General features: G+C 37.0%; 2 protein-coding genes and 1 pseudogene across 3 annotated transcripts; 2 read left to right on the top strand and 1 right to left on the bottom strand.

Moving 5' to 3' along the window:
* Window positions 1-1,197: 1,197 nt before the first annotated feature.
* LOC147507359 (pentatricopeptide repeat-containing protein At1g77170, mitochondrial-like) lies at window positions 1,198-4,175 on the bottom strand. Its single transcript, XM_086600084.1, has one exon. It carries the CDS (start codon window positions 3,621-3,623, stop codon window positions 2,196-2,198), a length of 1,428 nt encoding a protein of 475 aa, XP_086456210.1. The 5' UTR covers window positions 3,624-4,175; the 3' UTR covers window positions 1,198-2,195.
* A 3,646-nt stretch (window positions 4,176-7,821) lies between these two features.
* On the top strand, window positions 7,822-9,474 carry LOC147507358 (GATA transcription factor 9-like; annotated as a pseudogene). Its single transcript, XR_015217629.1, has 2 exons — window positions 7,822-8,289; window positions 8,516-9,474. The product of XR_015217629.1 is annotated as a GATA transcription factor 9-like (transcript).
* A 3,759-nt stretch (window positions 9,475-13,233) lies between these two features.
* LOC147507357 (uncharacterized) lies at window positions 13,234-13,806 on the top strand. The gene has a single exon (XM_086596261.1). The coding sequence runs from the start codon at window positions 13,234-13,236 to the stop codon at window positions 13,804-13,806; it is 573 nt and encodes a 190-aa protein (XP_086452387.1).
* Window positions 13,807-17,714: the final 3,908 nt, after the last annotated feature.

Genomic DNA, 17,714 nt, shown 5'->3' with positions numbered 1-17,714 from the left:
TAAGTAGTTAATTTCGTTAGTCCATATTAAATTCTTAGTAGTAAACGCACTCTAGTTTTGTGAATTGAAATAAATATATAATTTTGTATATCTATTATTTAGACTTTATGACAAAATAAAATTGCATATGGGGTGGGGTGGGGTGGGTACATATAATATCCACCCCTGACTTAGAAACATGACTCCGTCCTGCTCTCTCAGACCTCAGACCTATGCTTTGAAGAACTATTCCTCTGTCGGTTCCAAAAGTATTCACATAGGTCTTTTAGTATACACTTGATAAAACTTGAAACATGACGGACTATTAAGCCATGTGGTGCTTTGTTTCAATGAAGTTAACGGTCTCAAAGTTGTCAAGTTTGGTTTTATTTTGTAAATCTGAAGTAGAAGGAACGAGTAGTTTTCCTAAGCCAGAAGTCTGACTTTAATTCTCAATTTTGCTACATTCGATTTATACAGTATATTGTATGGCCAACAAATTAGTTGCCCCATTGTATGGCCGGCAAGATCTCAAATGTACTTCCAGGCTTCCAGCTGTCTATTGAGTATTGCCTGGGCATTTATTTTATTTCATTATATACGTTTACCATAACAGATGTTCTGCATGCAGTAGATTGGTGGCACACTCGCACCTCCTTATGACAATTGACAAGTTTCCGGATTTTCTTGGGACCAGAAACCAAGTATAATTGTTGACTTGGCGTTCGGTTAACAGAAAATATGGCTAGGAAGCTCTAACAAAGAACATAATAAATCTAGAAAATGAACTGTGTCATTGACTTTCTAAAAGTAGAGAGCTAGCTAAGCTTGAGTCTTCTTGCCAATGGATGGTTTTAGATACTAAATGCACTGATTCATTCAGATTTTAGATACTAAATGTTCATTCTCGTAAGTTCACACATAGCGATATATTTTATATGAATACCAAGCCTTGCACTATTTCGATCAGCTTGTTTCATCTTTCTTACAAGATATGACAGGCGAAAATTCAATAGAATAGTTGAGACTTATCATCAGCTTTTCGGTTGATGCGCATACGTAATGCAAGAATAAATGTCTAAAATGCGAGGGTCTTGCAATCAACTAATAACAGAATACATGGTGAAGTAGTGAACCCTCTGAGACTCATACAATCAGATAAATCAATATTGGCCCTCCTCTTGAAATCAAGTAAAAGCAGACATCACACAATTAATCTATGGAAAATTATGTTTACTAAAAAACAGAAGTATACATAGCAGTTAGCACATAATTAACCTTTTCAACCGCAGTCTTAAACCTCGACTTTCAACAACAAGAGAATCAAGCTTCAGCCTTCAGCTTTATTACATAGCTTATTCCTTGCTTTATTACATAGCTTATTCCTTGGATGACTCGCACATCTTAAGTTCTAGGTCTGTGGTCTCCAAGCACAATTGCATTACATTGAACCTCAAAATTTGTTACTATACCCAGTCTGTACGCAATGACTCTATAACATCAACAATTACAATTTTTTTTTTTTTTTGCTTGGTAAGTTAAAAACTTGTATTAAAGAAAATTTTAAAAAGGTTACAAGGAAAATGGAAATGCAAGAATGCATTCCCACGTCAAGATAGCCTGTGGTAAACATGATATATGGAACCTCCTATTTATACACCCAAGGGGGTTTGACCATGTGTTCGAAATATCCACCTATAGGCATACTTGATGCTTTCTTAGCTACTAGGTCAGATACGATATTAGCCTCTCTCCATATCTGTGAGACAGTGACACAAAAATGGATTGAGCTCTCCTCAAACAGCACTCCCATCTTCTTTTAGTTTCCACGGCATTGCCAAATCAGACTCCATCCACAATGTTAAGCCATCCTAGGTTGTCCAAAGATGACCCATCAAGACTGATCTTGATCACACTAAGTTCCGAAGGTCCCCAACATATCTCTTTAATAGCTGCTGAATGAGAAGGTCTGCACCTTATCTTTGGTCTATTCATAACTAGAAGATCATGGTTTGTATTTAAGTCTTGAAGGTAGTAACTTTAGACAAGATCCCAGCAGCTTACATATCTTTAAGCACCTGTTTCTTTACACCTGCCTGCTGGGACTGCAGTTTTAAGCCATCATTTTCCAGAAGAACAATATAATTGTTCTACACAGTATTGTGAAAGAGGAAAAGACAAGACAGTTTTTTCCAAATTCTTATTAACTGTCGAACTTAAACTGTAGTTGCACTGTAGGCAGGAGTCTTAGCAACGCTTCTTCCCTTCATTATCATCCTTATTCTCTCAACCTCCTCCCACATCCCAGCACCAGCATACACATTAGATAACACAACATAAACCCCATCATTCCAAGGCTCTAGTTCTTCTAAATGCTTCGCTACCCATTCTGCCATCTCAACACTCCCATGTTTCTCACAAGCTCCCATCAGAGCCCCCCAAATGATCACATTAGCCTCCATCGGCATGTTCTCCACCATGTCCTTAGCTTCCTCAAGCAATCCTGCACGCCCTAACAAATCTACCATGACGCCATAATGTGGCAGTTTAGGCATAATTCCATACTCATCTATCATCATGTTGAAGTAACGCCGACCTTCTTGTACCAATCCACCATGCACGCATGCACTCAGCACACCGACAAAAGTTACATAATTTGGTCTCACCCCGGCTTCCCTCATGCAATGAAAACATTCCAATGCATCCCTCACATGGCCATGCATTGCGAAGCCCATAATCAACGACGTCCAAGTTAACACAGTCCGCTCCACCATCCCCACGAAAACCTTGTACGCAAGTTCCATTCGACCACATTTTCCATACACGTCAATAAGCGAATTCAACATCAGCATATCTGACTTCTCAAATCTTTTCGCTTGAAATACACATTTATGTAACTGAAGACCTAAATTCAAGTCCCCTAAACTCCCACAAGCAGAAGTCACACCAACCATAGTCACATCATCTGGTTCCAACCCAGATTTCAATAATTCCATAAACATACTTATTGCTTCCTTAGCATGTCCAGCATGAGTAAGACCAGAAATAATAGCATTCCAAGAACCCAATTTTCTCTCCGGACTTTGTTCAAACACTTTTCTCGCATTACCAAAATCGCCCGCTTTTGCATAAAGATTTATAAACCCACTCTCACAAAACTCAAACAAATCCAGCCCAAGCTTCAAAGCAACACAATGTACTTGCACACCAACTACAACATCAAATACTTGACAAACTGCTTTCAAAACAATAGGAATTGTGTAAAAATCAGGATGAACATTATTCCTAGCCATTAATAAATAAACCCCAAGTGCTAAACTAGGAGAATCAAATCTTACATATGGTCTTATAATATTATTCCAAAAAAACGCATTTTCACGTAATTTTACCCCACTTGTTCTAATGATTTTGGTATGAATTTGATTCAAATTATGTAAACTAGTGCAATTGGATAAATGGGTTGCGATTAATTGTGCTGAAATGTGAGCTAAGTTTGCATTGAAGTTCATTTCTATTTGTGTTTGATGTTGCGTGTTGCTGAAGCCATTTGGTTGAATAAAAGTGGGTGATGATGGTAAACTGGTTAGACATTTTGAGCTTTGGGCTCGAAATAAAATGAGCAAGCGAGGATGAAATTTGATCATGTGGTACGAAATAACAAGTTTTCAAGTGGAGTCTCAAGTTCACTCCCTCAAAAGACCATTAAAGACGGAAAGAGCCAAAGTTGCTAAATGAAATGGGCTATGGTCCTATATTATTTCGGTCCACTGTTGGCCTCGGCTACCTCATAGAGATGAGGGTTTCGAGACAGTTGAATGTGTGATCCAACGGTCTGAAAATAAAAAACAACGGTCTGAAAATTTGTTTGTTATTTTCGAACCGTTGCACACATCCAACGGTCTGTTCCTATGATGATATCCTCGGGGTTTACGACCTCTTTCATCAAATCGAGCCCATGATTGTCCATACAATACTACAAGTCTACAAGTAGCAATAATAACATTTTTTGGCTAGGGGATGATATTGTCAATATAGGTTATCATTGTGCACTTGGGAGGGTCCAACTCAGGGTACTGCCATGATAAATGGAGATAGCTCTGATGACCAGTTTGAATGTAGGGTTTGGGGGGGATTGATTAGAGACCATATAAAGGGCAGCTTTTGCAGGGGTTTGCTCAGGTTAGCAATTTAGTTTCTCCTCATCGAAAGCTTCCAACTCTGACTCGAACTAACAGCCCATATATGAGCTGGACTCGGATCTAATTACCCAAAGTAGTCTGTGTTTCAACTTTGGCCCAAGAATATCCGACGCACCGTGAGTTGTCACTACAGGGATACACGTGCACTTCTTGCAAACCAAGTGATCTTTGCACATGATCTTGGCACTACCACAAGTACCACTACTATTGTCAAACCTGAAAAGAATCCCTGCACGTCTTAGGTATGTCAAGGAAGATGCTGGAGACATACGATGCTTGCCAAGTGTCATTGACCACCGCTGGTTATCACTTATGACTTTTACACGAATGAAGAATACCTCACATGGTCGGCTGACACTAATCCAACTCTATCACGTGCCAACTGGTCTCCTTCTCAATTTATTTTTTAAAAGAAAGAAAAAAATATATAAAGAAGATAAAGGGAAAAGTTATAAAAAACAGCCTCCCACGACAAGCAACTACAGTTGTGCCTTCTTGCTATCAGTCTTTGCGTTTAATACAAGTAAGAATGAAAGAAAGTGAAAAATGAAAAGAGTTGCAAATAGATATTCACATTTTCTAACAAGAGCAAAACAAACAAGCAACCCCCGGACAAAGTTTGCACCAAGCAACTCTGTCATATAATGTCATACGCCTAAAACTCGTATTTCAATTTTTTTACGAGCCGCAAATTCGTAAAATAAGAAAAGTATTTAAGAGCATTTCTAGGTGGACGCATTCGTGGTCGTATTCTTTAAATTTGAATAAATGCGTCGGAATTTTCCAGAATTCCAACTCTAAGTGGACGCATTCGTGGTCGCATCACATGCTTGTTCGTATTTTTGTTCGCAAATTTGGCAATTTGGATGCAGATGCGGCGCGCCATTGCAAATGTCGTCCCACAACTTTTTTGACTTTGACCAAAGACCACACGGTTAACAGATCGCAGCGCCAACTCCTAATGTCGCGTAGGGATTTTTTTTTCACTTGCGCGCCTCCTAATATCGCGTGAGTTGTTTTCAAATTATACATGGACGATATTACAACTGTCGCGCGACAGTACTAATGTCGCGTGGGTTGTTTTTTGGTAATCAAATTTGCGACCACTTAGAATTGGTTGAAAATTGCGACTAACTTCTTCATTCGCATTCTTCAAATATGAAGAGTATGCTACCACTACCTAGAGATGCTCTAAGTTATTTGAAATTTCTATAGGTGTATACATCAATACTTTTGAAAATATGATGTGTCCACTTTCAAAGACTTGTCGACATTTCCGATATGTGAAAGGAGTGTGTAACTCTTGTATATATATGATTGGGCTGTAGTTGCATGGTGCAACTATTTGAAAAGTCTGTCTCAATGGATTTCCCCTAATCAATAGCAACTACCTTACCTTATCTGATACACCGAACTTGGATTCACCACTACTGGTGTCGACCCAAACATGAGACAAATGTTTGCCACATGGACTCCATAATTGCACTCAAAAAAAGTGAATTAAATTGACAGTCCAACATGGCATAGTAGGTGGTGACGAGGTAAAAAAGCGAAACACTAACTGACACAAGACACGTGGAAGAAAGCATGGCCATTGATCGGGAGTAAGTTGAGTTGTAATTCGTTGTGCTTAAACGTGGGTTAGAGAATTAAGTAATGAGTAGAAACAAAGGGTTGGAGAACAAATGGAATTAGTTAATTAAAAGGACACAATTTTCGAGGTGAAAAAAAAAAATATGAAGCAAAGGAATCGGAGTGTATAATTGGACACAAAAAGCACGAGTAACAGCGACAAACCTGCTAGATCGCTTCCAAAGGACATGAAATTGAACACCAAAGTTTCTGCTTAATTCGCTTATGTACACTAGACACTAGTTGTTCAATTGAATTGCCTTCAAATTTTACATTTTTGTCCTCAGGTAACTAACTATTAGTCAGTGCTTGTGTTATTATGCTTACATTCCATTTTTCTGTAAGTCAATTGATCATAATTAGTTTTCCTTTTTGGTTATCAAATATAAATTAGTTTACCTTTTCTAGTGGAAATTTTCCGCTAAGATTTCATTATTCTGGTAACCGAATTGGCCCACACACATTATATTTTCAAGGCATAGTGGTCACATATTTTAACAACCACAACTATTCATGCATGCAGTGTCACTATCACCGTAAATTACCACAATGCCATATATTTCCATTCAATAAAGACTAAAAACATATTTTGTTGTTATTCGACACTACTAAAACGGAATCCCTGATGTTATAGATCATAGTTCCAACAGCAATTATCCAATTAGTAACGAGTTGATGAAACTAAAATGTATTAAAGACATGTTAAAGTTTCACTTAATACATTTTTTATTCTATGCATTTCGTAAAAGGAACACTCCGGACCAAAACAGTGATTAAATCCCTCGTCCGCTCGACCACGGTGTTGGTGCACAAAGGTAGTATTAATTACCAAATGTATAGGCGAGGTATAATTTCACAAGGTAAATAATTCAACAACTCAGACTATCATAACTGCATCATCAATGTTAAAATGGTGAAATTAATTAGCACATGAACTTTTGCATTTATAATCCTTTACCATGATGAAGGATAAAAGTGGAATTCGAGCTAAACGAGCCAAGTTTTATCATGCTCAAACTCAGCTCGTTAATTACATGTGTATAAAGCGGCGTTTTAGTTCACTTTTACATACAAGGGAGGAAGGAGAATGAGATTGGATTTGGGGAAGACCGAGTTCGTTGATGAACGAACTGCATACGTATCTTCTCTTGATTTTGGGGAAGAGAATAATCAGGTATGACGTAGTTAATTCATGTAGGTAATATTTATAACCGTTGAGTATGAAGATCTGTAAGAAACGTGTGTTGACATGTACAGATGTATGGTTGAGATCAAGGACGAGTGTTAGGTTGGCTTTGGTAGAAATTCTGTAATGATGAGGATCAATAGTTGTGGTTAGTAGCTTGCGGCAGTGGTTTGTGAAAGTGCAGCTTTGGTAATGATTGCATATGAATAAGAGATGGTGTCATAAGTTGAGGTATTATGCGATGAGATCGTCTGTTCGATCTATGTTATCTTAGAGTGAGTTGAAGTAGACCACCTACGTGAGGCAAGTTACTTATGAAGCGAGCTTAGAGGAACGTTAACATGAGATCGGTGTGGTATTTCTATTTATGCTGGACACGTGTCTAATATTCATTAAATGTGAATATTACTTCCTCACAATGTGCTTTCAATTGAGTTATAGCTCGGCTCATATAGTTAAACGAGCGAGCTCAAGGTGAGCCTGAATGGCTTGGTCATTTTACACTACAAATATACTATTTGAGTTAAACGAGCCGAACTTTATCAAGCTCATTTGTTACACGAGTTTTAATTTGAGCTCGAGCTCGGCTTATATAGTTAAACAAACGAGCTTGAGCCGAGCTCCAAGCCGCTAGCTCAAATTCCACACTTAATAAAGGATGCTAGTAAACACAATTTATCAAGGACATACTAGTAATTGAACAGAAAAGGGTAAACACTTTTTCCTATTGAATTAGCTAAAGTTTCGTTACCAAAAAATGACACTAGTTGATTAAAAAAAAATTTGGCACATGCTTTTAAACCCCGTCAAAACGCATCACTTTAGCTGTCCGTTTGTCACCTTCAAAACACAATTAAGCGCTCTTCACTCTCTCCCTCTCTGAAACACAACAAACAACTCCCTCTTTCTCTCTCTAAAAAAAAACAACCTTCTTCTTTTCCCAACTCTGTAAATCCTAAAAATTCCCCATAATGGAATCACAGAATTTGTACTACAACACCCAAACCACACAATTCACACCAGAGAAACAAAAACCCAACGAGAATTTCGTCATTGAAGACTTACTCAATTTCTCAAATGAAGAAGAAATGATTGGTGGTGGTGATACATTTGATTCATATTCAATTAATGGTAATGGGAATGGAAATGGAAATTGTTCAAGTGATTCTTCTACCGTTACTGTTATCGATAGCTGCTGCAATTCTTCTTTCTCCGGGTCTCAAAAATCATCATCAACAACAACAACAGAATTTCCCGGATTCTTCTCAACTGTCTGATGAACTCTGCGTTCCGGTAATTCTTCATTGTTTGAATTATTTGAATTTTGAATTAGTAAAGTTTTTGAAGAAACGTAAAAAGTTGAAAAAGTGAAAACTAACGTCGGTTTGAATTATTTGTTTCTTTGAATTTAACGATGACGTCATCGCAATTATCAAATTGCATTATCAAGAAACTGAAAGGTTAAGACAAAATTTTAATGAAAAATTGATGATGAATTTTTGTTGGTTGATGTTAACAGTACGACGACATAGCTGAACTAGAGTGGCTATCAAATTTTGTTGAGGAATCATTTTCAAGTGAAGACATGCAGAAACTCCAACTCATTTCAGGTATAAAACCTGAAATATCAGAAACTCATGAATCACAACCCAATCCGATATTTCGACCTGCCGAAATGTCTGTTCCTGGTAAAGCTAGAACTAAGAGGTCAAGATCAGCTCCTTGTAATTGGTCTTCAAGACTACTCCATTTATCTCATTCCACACCAGAACCAACACCAACACCAACACCGACGATTACCTCATCGTCTTCGGAATCGGATGTTTCCATGAATTTTGGAGGAAAAAAGACTACGAAATTTTATAAGAAAAAGGAAGTGTCAGAACGTGGAGATGGACGGAAATGTTTGCATTGTGGTTCGGATAAGACACCTCAATGGAGGACTGGGCCTTTGGGTCCAAAAACATTATGTAATGCATGTGGTGTAAGGTTTAAGTCGGGTCGACTTGTACCCGAGTATCGACCAGCAGCTAGTCCTACGTTTGTGCTTGCTAAGCATTCGAATTCGCATAGGAAAGTTATGGAGCTTAGAAGGAAAAAGGAGATGATGAGGTCTGATCATGAACAGTTTTTGTACCCGAATGCCATGTATGGAGTTTCGGGTGGTGATTATTTGGTCCATCGTCAAACTGGGTCGGGTTTCACCCAGCAGCTAATCTGATTGGAGTCCTAAGTAGAAAACATATCAGGTTTAGTTTAGTGAATTTCACTGTTTTTTTTTTGTCTTAGTTTTCCAAGTGTATGAGTTTCGATTATGAGGCTAATGTCAAAGTTTTGTAGGTTTTTCAGTGACGTAAAAAGATGAGAGTGGGAAATATAGTTCTTTCTGTTGGGGAGAAAAATTGACGGCAATGAAATTGCTAATTTCCTTTCCTATTGTAGGAATGTATGGGGAACTCTGCAAGCAATTTTGGTAAATTAGGAAATTCATTTGCTTGACTACTACCTTTAGTTAATTGATTATGAATAGCTTATGCATAATTGCATGAAGTCTGCAATAGTGCCGTGAACCAACGATGTAATCTAAGGGTTTGACAATTTTGTGATTCCAGTATTCCCCTCTTAATAGTCAATTATCACAAGTTCTAACTTCTAAGTATACACATGGCCCACTGTTTTGCACAATCAAAGGCTGGTGATTACCATGTGACTCAATCCCAACTCACATGCATGATGATGTAAGACTTGGGATCTCTAATTTCTTAGACGATTTCATTTGTTAATGCATGATACTGGGAATGTTTGCTATTGTACTAATGTAGTATTGTTACCCAGAAGAAGCTAAAGAAGAAATGGTTTTTATTGGTTATGCATCGTTTTCTTCAGTTATTAAACTCCCACTCTCTTCTGCACGGAATTTCTGAAAAAGGATTTCTTTTGCAAGGCTAGAAAGGAATCAAGGATACCTCGAGCCACAAGTCACAAATACGATTTTTTCGCTCGAAAATTTTAAAAATAATTTTGTTTTATTAAGTTCACTTAAAATGTGCATATGCTGATTTTTGTAAGTTATTTTGAGTTTGAATTTGTGGAAATATTATGGATTACCTCTGTACCTGTACCCTTAGAAAGTATTCCCGATGGGGTATACTGTATAGCATTTACATTGATGACCATCAATATTCATAGGTGAAGCTTGCTTGTGCCCTCGGCCCTCCTGTTTTTGGCTTAGGAGGCAAGGACATTGCCTATGATAAAAGGCCAGAACAGAGGAATCACAAATCACATGGGAAAGATAGAAGAGGGATGGAGGGAGTACTTGTATGCATATGATTGTCTGCGTGATCCTAGACATCGCTGATTCAGATATTTAAGAAATTAGCTGATACAGTTTTCAAATTTCAAGTACCAAACCCAGCTACTGTATTGAGTATATTCGATACTTTTTTTAGTCCTTTATAGTATACTTTGCTTCAAAGAAGAGCAAAGGGACCGCCACATCCATCCATCCCATCATGTGCATATTATTGTAGTGCAAGTGGATAACCAAATATTCAAATTTTATTGGGATTCGAATTCCTATTTGAAAAATAAGATGTCATTTGAAATTTTTAGATATGATATTTGGATTGGATTCTGATAATTTTTTTTTTTTATGTCCAAACTAGTTTCGGATTCAGATTCTGATCCGATAATATCCGACCTAATTTTTATATATAATTAATTTATTAATTATTTATTGTATAAAATATTATATAAAATTGTAAACTAATAATATAAAACTATAATAACAGATAATAATAATAATAATAATAATAATAATAATAATAATAAATGACAAATATATACATTTCTACTAGTTTTTATAACGGTAAAATAAATTATTTAAGGCAAATACAATTTTAATTAATATTAATTTTCGGATAAAATATTATCTGATTCAGATAGAATTTTTAATATCCGTCGGATTCAGATACAGACATTATCCGAACCCGTCTGTGTTGCACCCCTAGCATATTACAATTGGAACTTGCCTATAATGTACTGTGACCCAAATGGTTACGAACTAGATAACAATTTTCCAACTAACATTTTTTTTTTTTGGTTTGGTAAGCCTGTTTTAAATGAGATCAGTAATTCCTTGATGCTTGCTGTCGGGGTTCGAGCCCCAGACCCCTGGTATCATTACCCAAAAGTTTTACTGATACAATCAAATTAGATTGTATTGGAAATTAAAATGCAAGAAAGGAAAGATGATAGATAGGATGGGATTAATTCGAGAAAATCCGGGAAACTCTAATTAGTTCTATTGAGGGAACCACCTCCAATTTACATTGTTGTGCAAACAATTACAATAATCAACTTACCTTATTTATTAACTCACAAACCTTAAATACAAGTTCATGTAACCATGTAACTTACAATCAGCCACTACAAAGAAGTGCCCACTACCACTACTACTAGTCTCATAATAACTAACCCACTAATATTATTAACTTAGATATAATGCCTAGATAATATGAGACACTAACTAACTCAAATTAGATACCATCAATCACGTACGTAACAACTCCATCCCTCTTGAAAACAACCTTGTCCTCAAGGTTCAATTGTTGAAAGTATTGATCTTCTTCCGCGATCCCACAAGCGGCGATTAGCTCTATAACATTCCTTCCTGGTGATGATGTTGATGGCAACAAGAAGTACCAATATTGTCTTGATGTTGATGGGGTCACTTTTCATGCTAGCACCTGCTTTGTATATTGCACAACCCCAAATTTTGCTTACAGCACCGCCTCACATTCCCTTTAAGTTGCTTGACCACACAATTGTTTAATTGTCACCAAGTACGGTACGGGTTTAAAATGGTGTACTTGAAAAAAACTTAGTTCGTGTTTTAAACGGAACGTATCGGAAAAAAAAAAAAAAAAAAAAAAAACGTAAAAAAACACAGGGCATAAAAAACGGGTTTAAAACGTATAATACGTAAAAAAAAAATGGTAAAAACCAATGATAAAAAAATATAATAGATAAGGAGTTTGATTTTTTATAAGAGTGGAAAAAAAAAATAGGCACATAAAATAAAAATAAAAATAATAAAAATAAAAGAAAATTCAAATACATGAAAGTATCAAATTATAATTACTCATCCAAATACTAAAAATTTTATATTCAGTACCAAAACACGACTCTAAATAAGATACTACTAATTACCAACCATAATTGCATAATCAAGTAATACAAATAAGTTAATAACTTTAAAATTTCCAATTATTAATAGTCTAAAACAAAATAGAACTGTCTCAATAAGTCAATCGTTAGCCCACTTTTCAAAAAGGTAAACTCTAAAACCCTTTTTTCTTCTCGTGTTTTCTTTTAGATGATTAAAAATAAATAAAAAAAATAAAAATAAAAAAATTAAACAAGAGATTTTCAAAATCTCGGGTTTTAAACAGTTTTTAAGTTTAAAACGCATTTTTTTTTAAAAAAAACCCGGGTTTTAAACTAAAACAAGACGCCTTGCAAATATCTCGAGTTTTAAACACGTTTTTTTTCAAAAAAAAAACCCCGAATTTGGTGACAAATGGTTTATACGAGATTGTTTTTTTTTTGGAATTCTTCCAATTAACATAAGTTCAGTGACCACATTGAAGTTCTTGATGCCATTGAAACACCTTTGCCAAGATTGCTAGATTGTCCTTCTTGTAGCGGGAGTGCTTCATAAGTACTGGAGGACTCATCACCAGCAACCGGAGGTCTAGCCAACGGACTACCTTTTGATGGTACAATAACAACTTCGAGTAATTGATTTGTAGAAAGTTGTATTCTGCTTTTTGTGTATAGGGCGAGACCTGTGCTCAGATATAGTGTGTATAGGGCGCGATCCGTGCCTCAGGCTTTCGAGATGTCCAGTAGCGAGAGCGCAACCCGCCTTCTCTAGCATAACCAGAGCGCAACCAGCGCCCCGTGTTTCTCAAGCCACCGAATTGTGGTGTTTCCTATTTTGTAAACTTTATATAAATAATTGTAATCTCTTTAGAATTCAATCAAGTAAATATATACACTAAATTGAATTGAATCCTCTGGTTCTACATGGTATCAGAGCCAAACCATTGAAATCCGCTGCATTGAATCTTTAAATCTTAAACCCATTATTGAATCCTTGAATCTTAAACCCCTCTCACAAAGTTTTATTTTTTTATTTTCTTCAAAACCCTAAATTGTTTTTTTTCTACAATGGCTAAATCTGACAACAATTCTTCAGGCATCATTCATCACCACTACACCCCACAAGACAACTCAGCGTTCCCAAAAACTGTTCCATTAGATGAGTCCAACTATACCATCTGGGCTCCTCTCATGCGGATGCGGATTGGAGCAAGGGGAAAGCTTGGTTATTTGACTGGCGCAAAGGTTGAACCGCTTATGAATTCGTCCGAATATGAAGTTTGGGCAACAGATAATGAAAAGATAAAAAGCTGGCTTATTGATTCTATGGAGATTTCTCTTATGAACCGTTATATTCGTCTTCATACTGCAAAAGATATTTGGGAGGCTGTGGAGAAGACCTTCTATGATGACTCTGATGAAACTCAAATTTTTGAATTGAATATGAAGTGTTTTGAAGAAAAGCAGAATGGGAGACTTATTCCTTCCTATTACAATGAATTGGTAGCTATGTTCCAGGAGATTGATAAGAGGGTGACCTCCCAGCATAACAGTGTTGAAGCTGTAGTCCATGAAATGTCCACGATGTCCAGAATGCATGTTCATATGGTTTTACATGGCCTAGATCAGGAGTATGATTAGGTGCGTGGAGAGATCCTTCGGAAAGAACCTAAATTTTCCTTGGAACAAAGCTATGCTTACATTCGTAAGGTACAATATGAGAAACAGGCTATGGGGCCCTCTGTATCAACTGAATCCTCTGTCTTGGCTGTTCATAGCAAGACAACTCCTCCAGTTTTTTCTGGTCCTCCACGCCATCCCTTGTAAATCAAATCCTTGGGCAGATAAAAAGTGTGGTGTTTACGGAGACTTGGGTCATAGCAAGGAGGGATGTTATGAAGTGATTGGTTATCCTGATTGGTGGGACTTCTTGAAGAGGCCACGAAAGAATTTAAGCAAGGCCGCCATTGCTAATATTGTGAATGGAGACAACGCTTTGGCTAGTGTCGTGCAATCAGGTATGAATGGTAAGGTTATTTTGAATAATACATGGATAATTTATTCAGGTGCATCTAACCATATGACAAATGGCCCTAACCTTGTGAAAAGTCTTAGACCTTCACCTCCGACTGATGTTTCTACTGCTGATGGTACTCCAACTTCGGTTAGTGGAGAAGGGTCTTGAATCTGTCTTAGTTGTTCCATCCCTTGCTTATAACCTATTGTCTGTTTGTCAAATTATCCTCGCACTTACATGTATTGTAACATTCTATCCATCTTTCTGTGTTTTTCAAAATATTCTGACTTGACAGATTCTTGGTTATGGTGTTAGAAAGGGAAAACTGTACTACCTGGACTTGACAGAAACTAGCGAGAAATAAAGGAATTTTCTGGGGCAAGCTAATCAGGTTAATAGGGTCGAGAATGCAAAAAAAGTTGTGTGGTTTTGGCATCGTAGGTTAAGTCATCTATCTTTTAGTTATTTGAAGAGGTTGCAACCTCAGTTATTTTCAGTTGTTAGTGAGTCTAAGTTTCATTGTGACATTTGTGAACTGGCCAAGAGTCACCGTATTTCATATTCACCAAGTATTAATGGATGTTATGTTCTTTTTATGAAAATTCATTCTGATGTTTGGGGTCTTGCCAAAGTTTCTTCATTTTCTGGAGCTAGATATTATGTGACTTTTATTGATGATTGCACTCGCAAGACGTGGGTGTCGTTACTGAAAAACAAAAGTGATATATATGGGATATTTACTGATTTTTACAAAATGGTGGCGACGCAGTATCAACAATCTATCAGGGTATTTCAGTATGATAATGGTGGAGAATTTGTGAATGGCCTCATGTCTGAATTTTACAAAAGAATTGGAATTCATCATCAAACCTCCAATTCTGGTACCCCCCAACAAAATGGTTTAGCCGAACGGAAGAACATGCAGTTGTTGGAGGTTGTTCATGCTTCTTTGTTTGGCATGAATGTACATCGATCCTATTGGGGTGAAGCAGTGAAATCAACAGCCTATGTTATCAACCGTACTCCCTCACGGGTAATTGAGTTCCAGAATTCTTATCAGAAACTCCATACACTTTTGTCTATCCCTAACTTGGAGCCTCGGGTGTTTGGATGTACAACTTATGTTCATATCCCACAACCAGAACAAAGTAAACTTGATTTTCGTGCGAAGAAGTGTATTTTTGTGGGTTATGCTGAGTTTCAGAAGGGGTATAGGTGTTATGATCCGATTAATGCCAAGATGTATATATCTCTTGATGTCTCATTCCATGAATCGGACTTCATTATTACTCGGGGAGTTCCCAGTCTTCCCTTCGGGGAGAGTGGCGAAGGAAGGAATCGATGTCTTTGAAGAATTGAAACACTTGAAGAACGATTTGAAGTTCCTGAAGCAGAAATTGATCTTGTAATAGTGGAGACAGAAGCACATGATCCGGATGTATCTGAAACTGTAGTACACGACATTTCCCCTTCTACATCAATAACTAAATATCTCGATCAGAATGCTCCACCTCAGGTACCTCCTACAACCTTTAATAAGTTTGTTGGGGTAGAAAGTCTTGAACCTAGACAATCACAAAGAGCTAGTAAGGGAGTTCTTAAGAAACAATATGAACTTGACATCAAAGCCAATGCTAAATATCCTATAGCTAACTCTATGTCTAACCATAGCCTTTCTAAGACCCATGCACTTGTCATAAATCAATTGTCTACTGTATCTATTCCTAGTAACGTGCATGATGCTTTGAAAGATTCAAAATGGAAAAAAGCAATGAATGAAGAATTGGAAGCCCTTCAAAAGAATGTAACATGGGAGGTAGTTGATATGCCTATTGGAATGAAGAATGTTAGATGTCGTTGGGTGTTTACTGTGAAGCTTAATGCAGATGGAACTATTGATAGATATAATGCGAGATTGGTTACCAAGGGATACACACAGTGTTATGGAATTGATTACGAGGAGACTTTCGCACCTGTAGCGAAAATCAATACAGTCCATATTTTAATTTCACTTGCAGCAAATAGAGATTGGCCCTTGCACTAGCTTGATGTGAAGAATGCATTCCTGAATGGGAACTTGGAGGAGGAAGTATACATGGATATGCCTCCAGGTGTGAAAAACCATCCCAAAGATGTTGGGAAGGTGTGTAAACTGAAGAAGGCTTTGTATGGTCTGAAACAGTTTCCAAGAGCTTGGTTTGAAAGACTTACACAATCAATGAAAGTTTTTGGGTACAAATAGAGCAATTATAACCATACCTTGTTTATCAAACACAAGGATGGTAAGATTACAGCTCTAATTGTGTATGTTGATGATATGATCATTACAGGAGATGATCCGAAGGAAATAAATGAATTACAAAAGTATTTGTTGAAGGAATTTGAAATGAAGGATCTAGAACAACTTAAGTATTTTCTGGGTATTGAAGTTGCAAGGTCTAAAAGTGGGATTTCACTCTCACAGAGGAAGTATGTCCTTGATTTGCTTGCTGAAAGGGGACACCCATTGAGATGAATCACAGACTCGCCATTCATTCTGACCAAGTTCCTACTGATAAAAGCAGGTATCAGCGTCTTGTAGGAAGGTTAATCTATCTATCTCATACTAGAGCTGATATTGCTTATGCTGTGAGTGTGGTTAGTCAATTTATACATTGTCCTAGTGAAGAACATATGGATGCAGTCTTTCGTATCCTGAAGTATTTGAAAAAAGCACCTGACAAAGGTTTACTATCTGGAAAGTATGATGCATTGGATATTGTTGGATACACAGATGCAGATTGGGCTGGTGATAAAACTGATAGACGGTCTACATCAGGATATTTCACTTTTGTCGGTGAAAATCTTATCACTTGGCGTAGTAAGAAGTAGAAAGTTGTTGCCAGATTGAGTGCAGAAGCTGAATTTCGAGGTATGGCACAGGGAGTATGTGAATTGTTATGGATTCGTACGATCTTGATGGAATTGGGCTTTGAACTTCAAAAGCCTATAGATTTACATTGTGATAATAAAGCCGCCATTCAAATTGCACATAATCCAGTTCAGCATGATAGGACAAAGCATGTGGAGGTTGATTGTCATTTTATTAAAGAAAATCTTGACAGGAAGGTTATTCGTTTTCCGTTTGTAACCTCTGAGGAGCAATTAGCTGATGTTCTTACCAAAGATGTATCCCACAAGGTGTTTGACAACTCAGTTGACAAGTTGGGCATGATTGACATCTATGCACCAACTTGAGGGGGATTGTAGAAAGTTGTATTACGCTTTACGTGTATGAGATATTCAGATATAGTGTGTATAGCTTTTCGAGATGTCTAGTAGCAAGAGAGTGACCCGCGCCCCGTGTTTCTCAAGCCACCGAATTGTGTTGTTTTCTATTTTGTAAACTCTATATAAACAATTGTAATCTCTTTAGAATTCAATCAAGTAAATATTACACTGAATTGAATTGAATCCTCTGGTTCTACATGATTGTCGTAGTGGTTTTCAGAGATCTTCCATACTTTGATGCATGTTTCGACCAAATATGATC

The sequence above is a fragment of the Coptis chinensis genome, chromosome 3, assembly GCF_015680905.1.
Source record: "Coptis chinensis isolate HL-2020 chromosome 3, ASM1568090v1, whole genome shotgun sequence".
Lineage (NCBI taxonomy): Eukaryota > Viridiplantae > Streptophyta > Magnoliopsida > Ranunculales > Ranunculaceae > Coptis > Coptis chinensis.
This window is presented reverse-complemented; position numbering and strand designations above follow the sequence as displayed.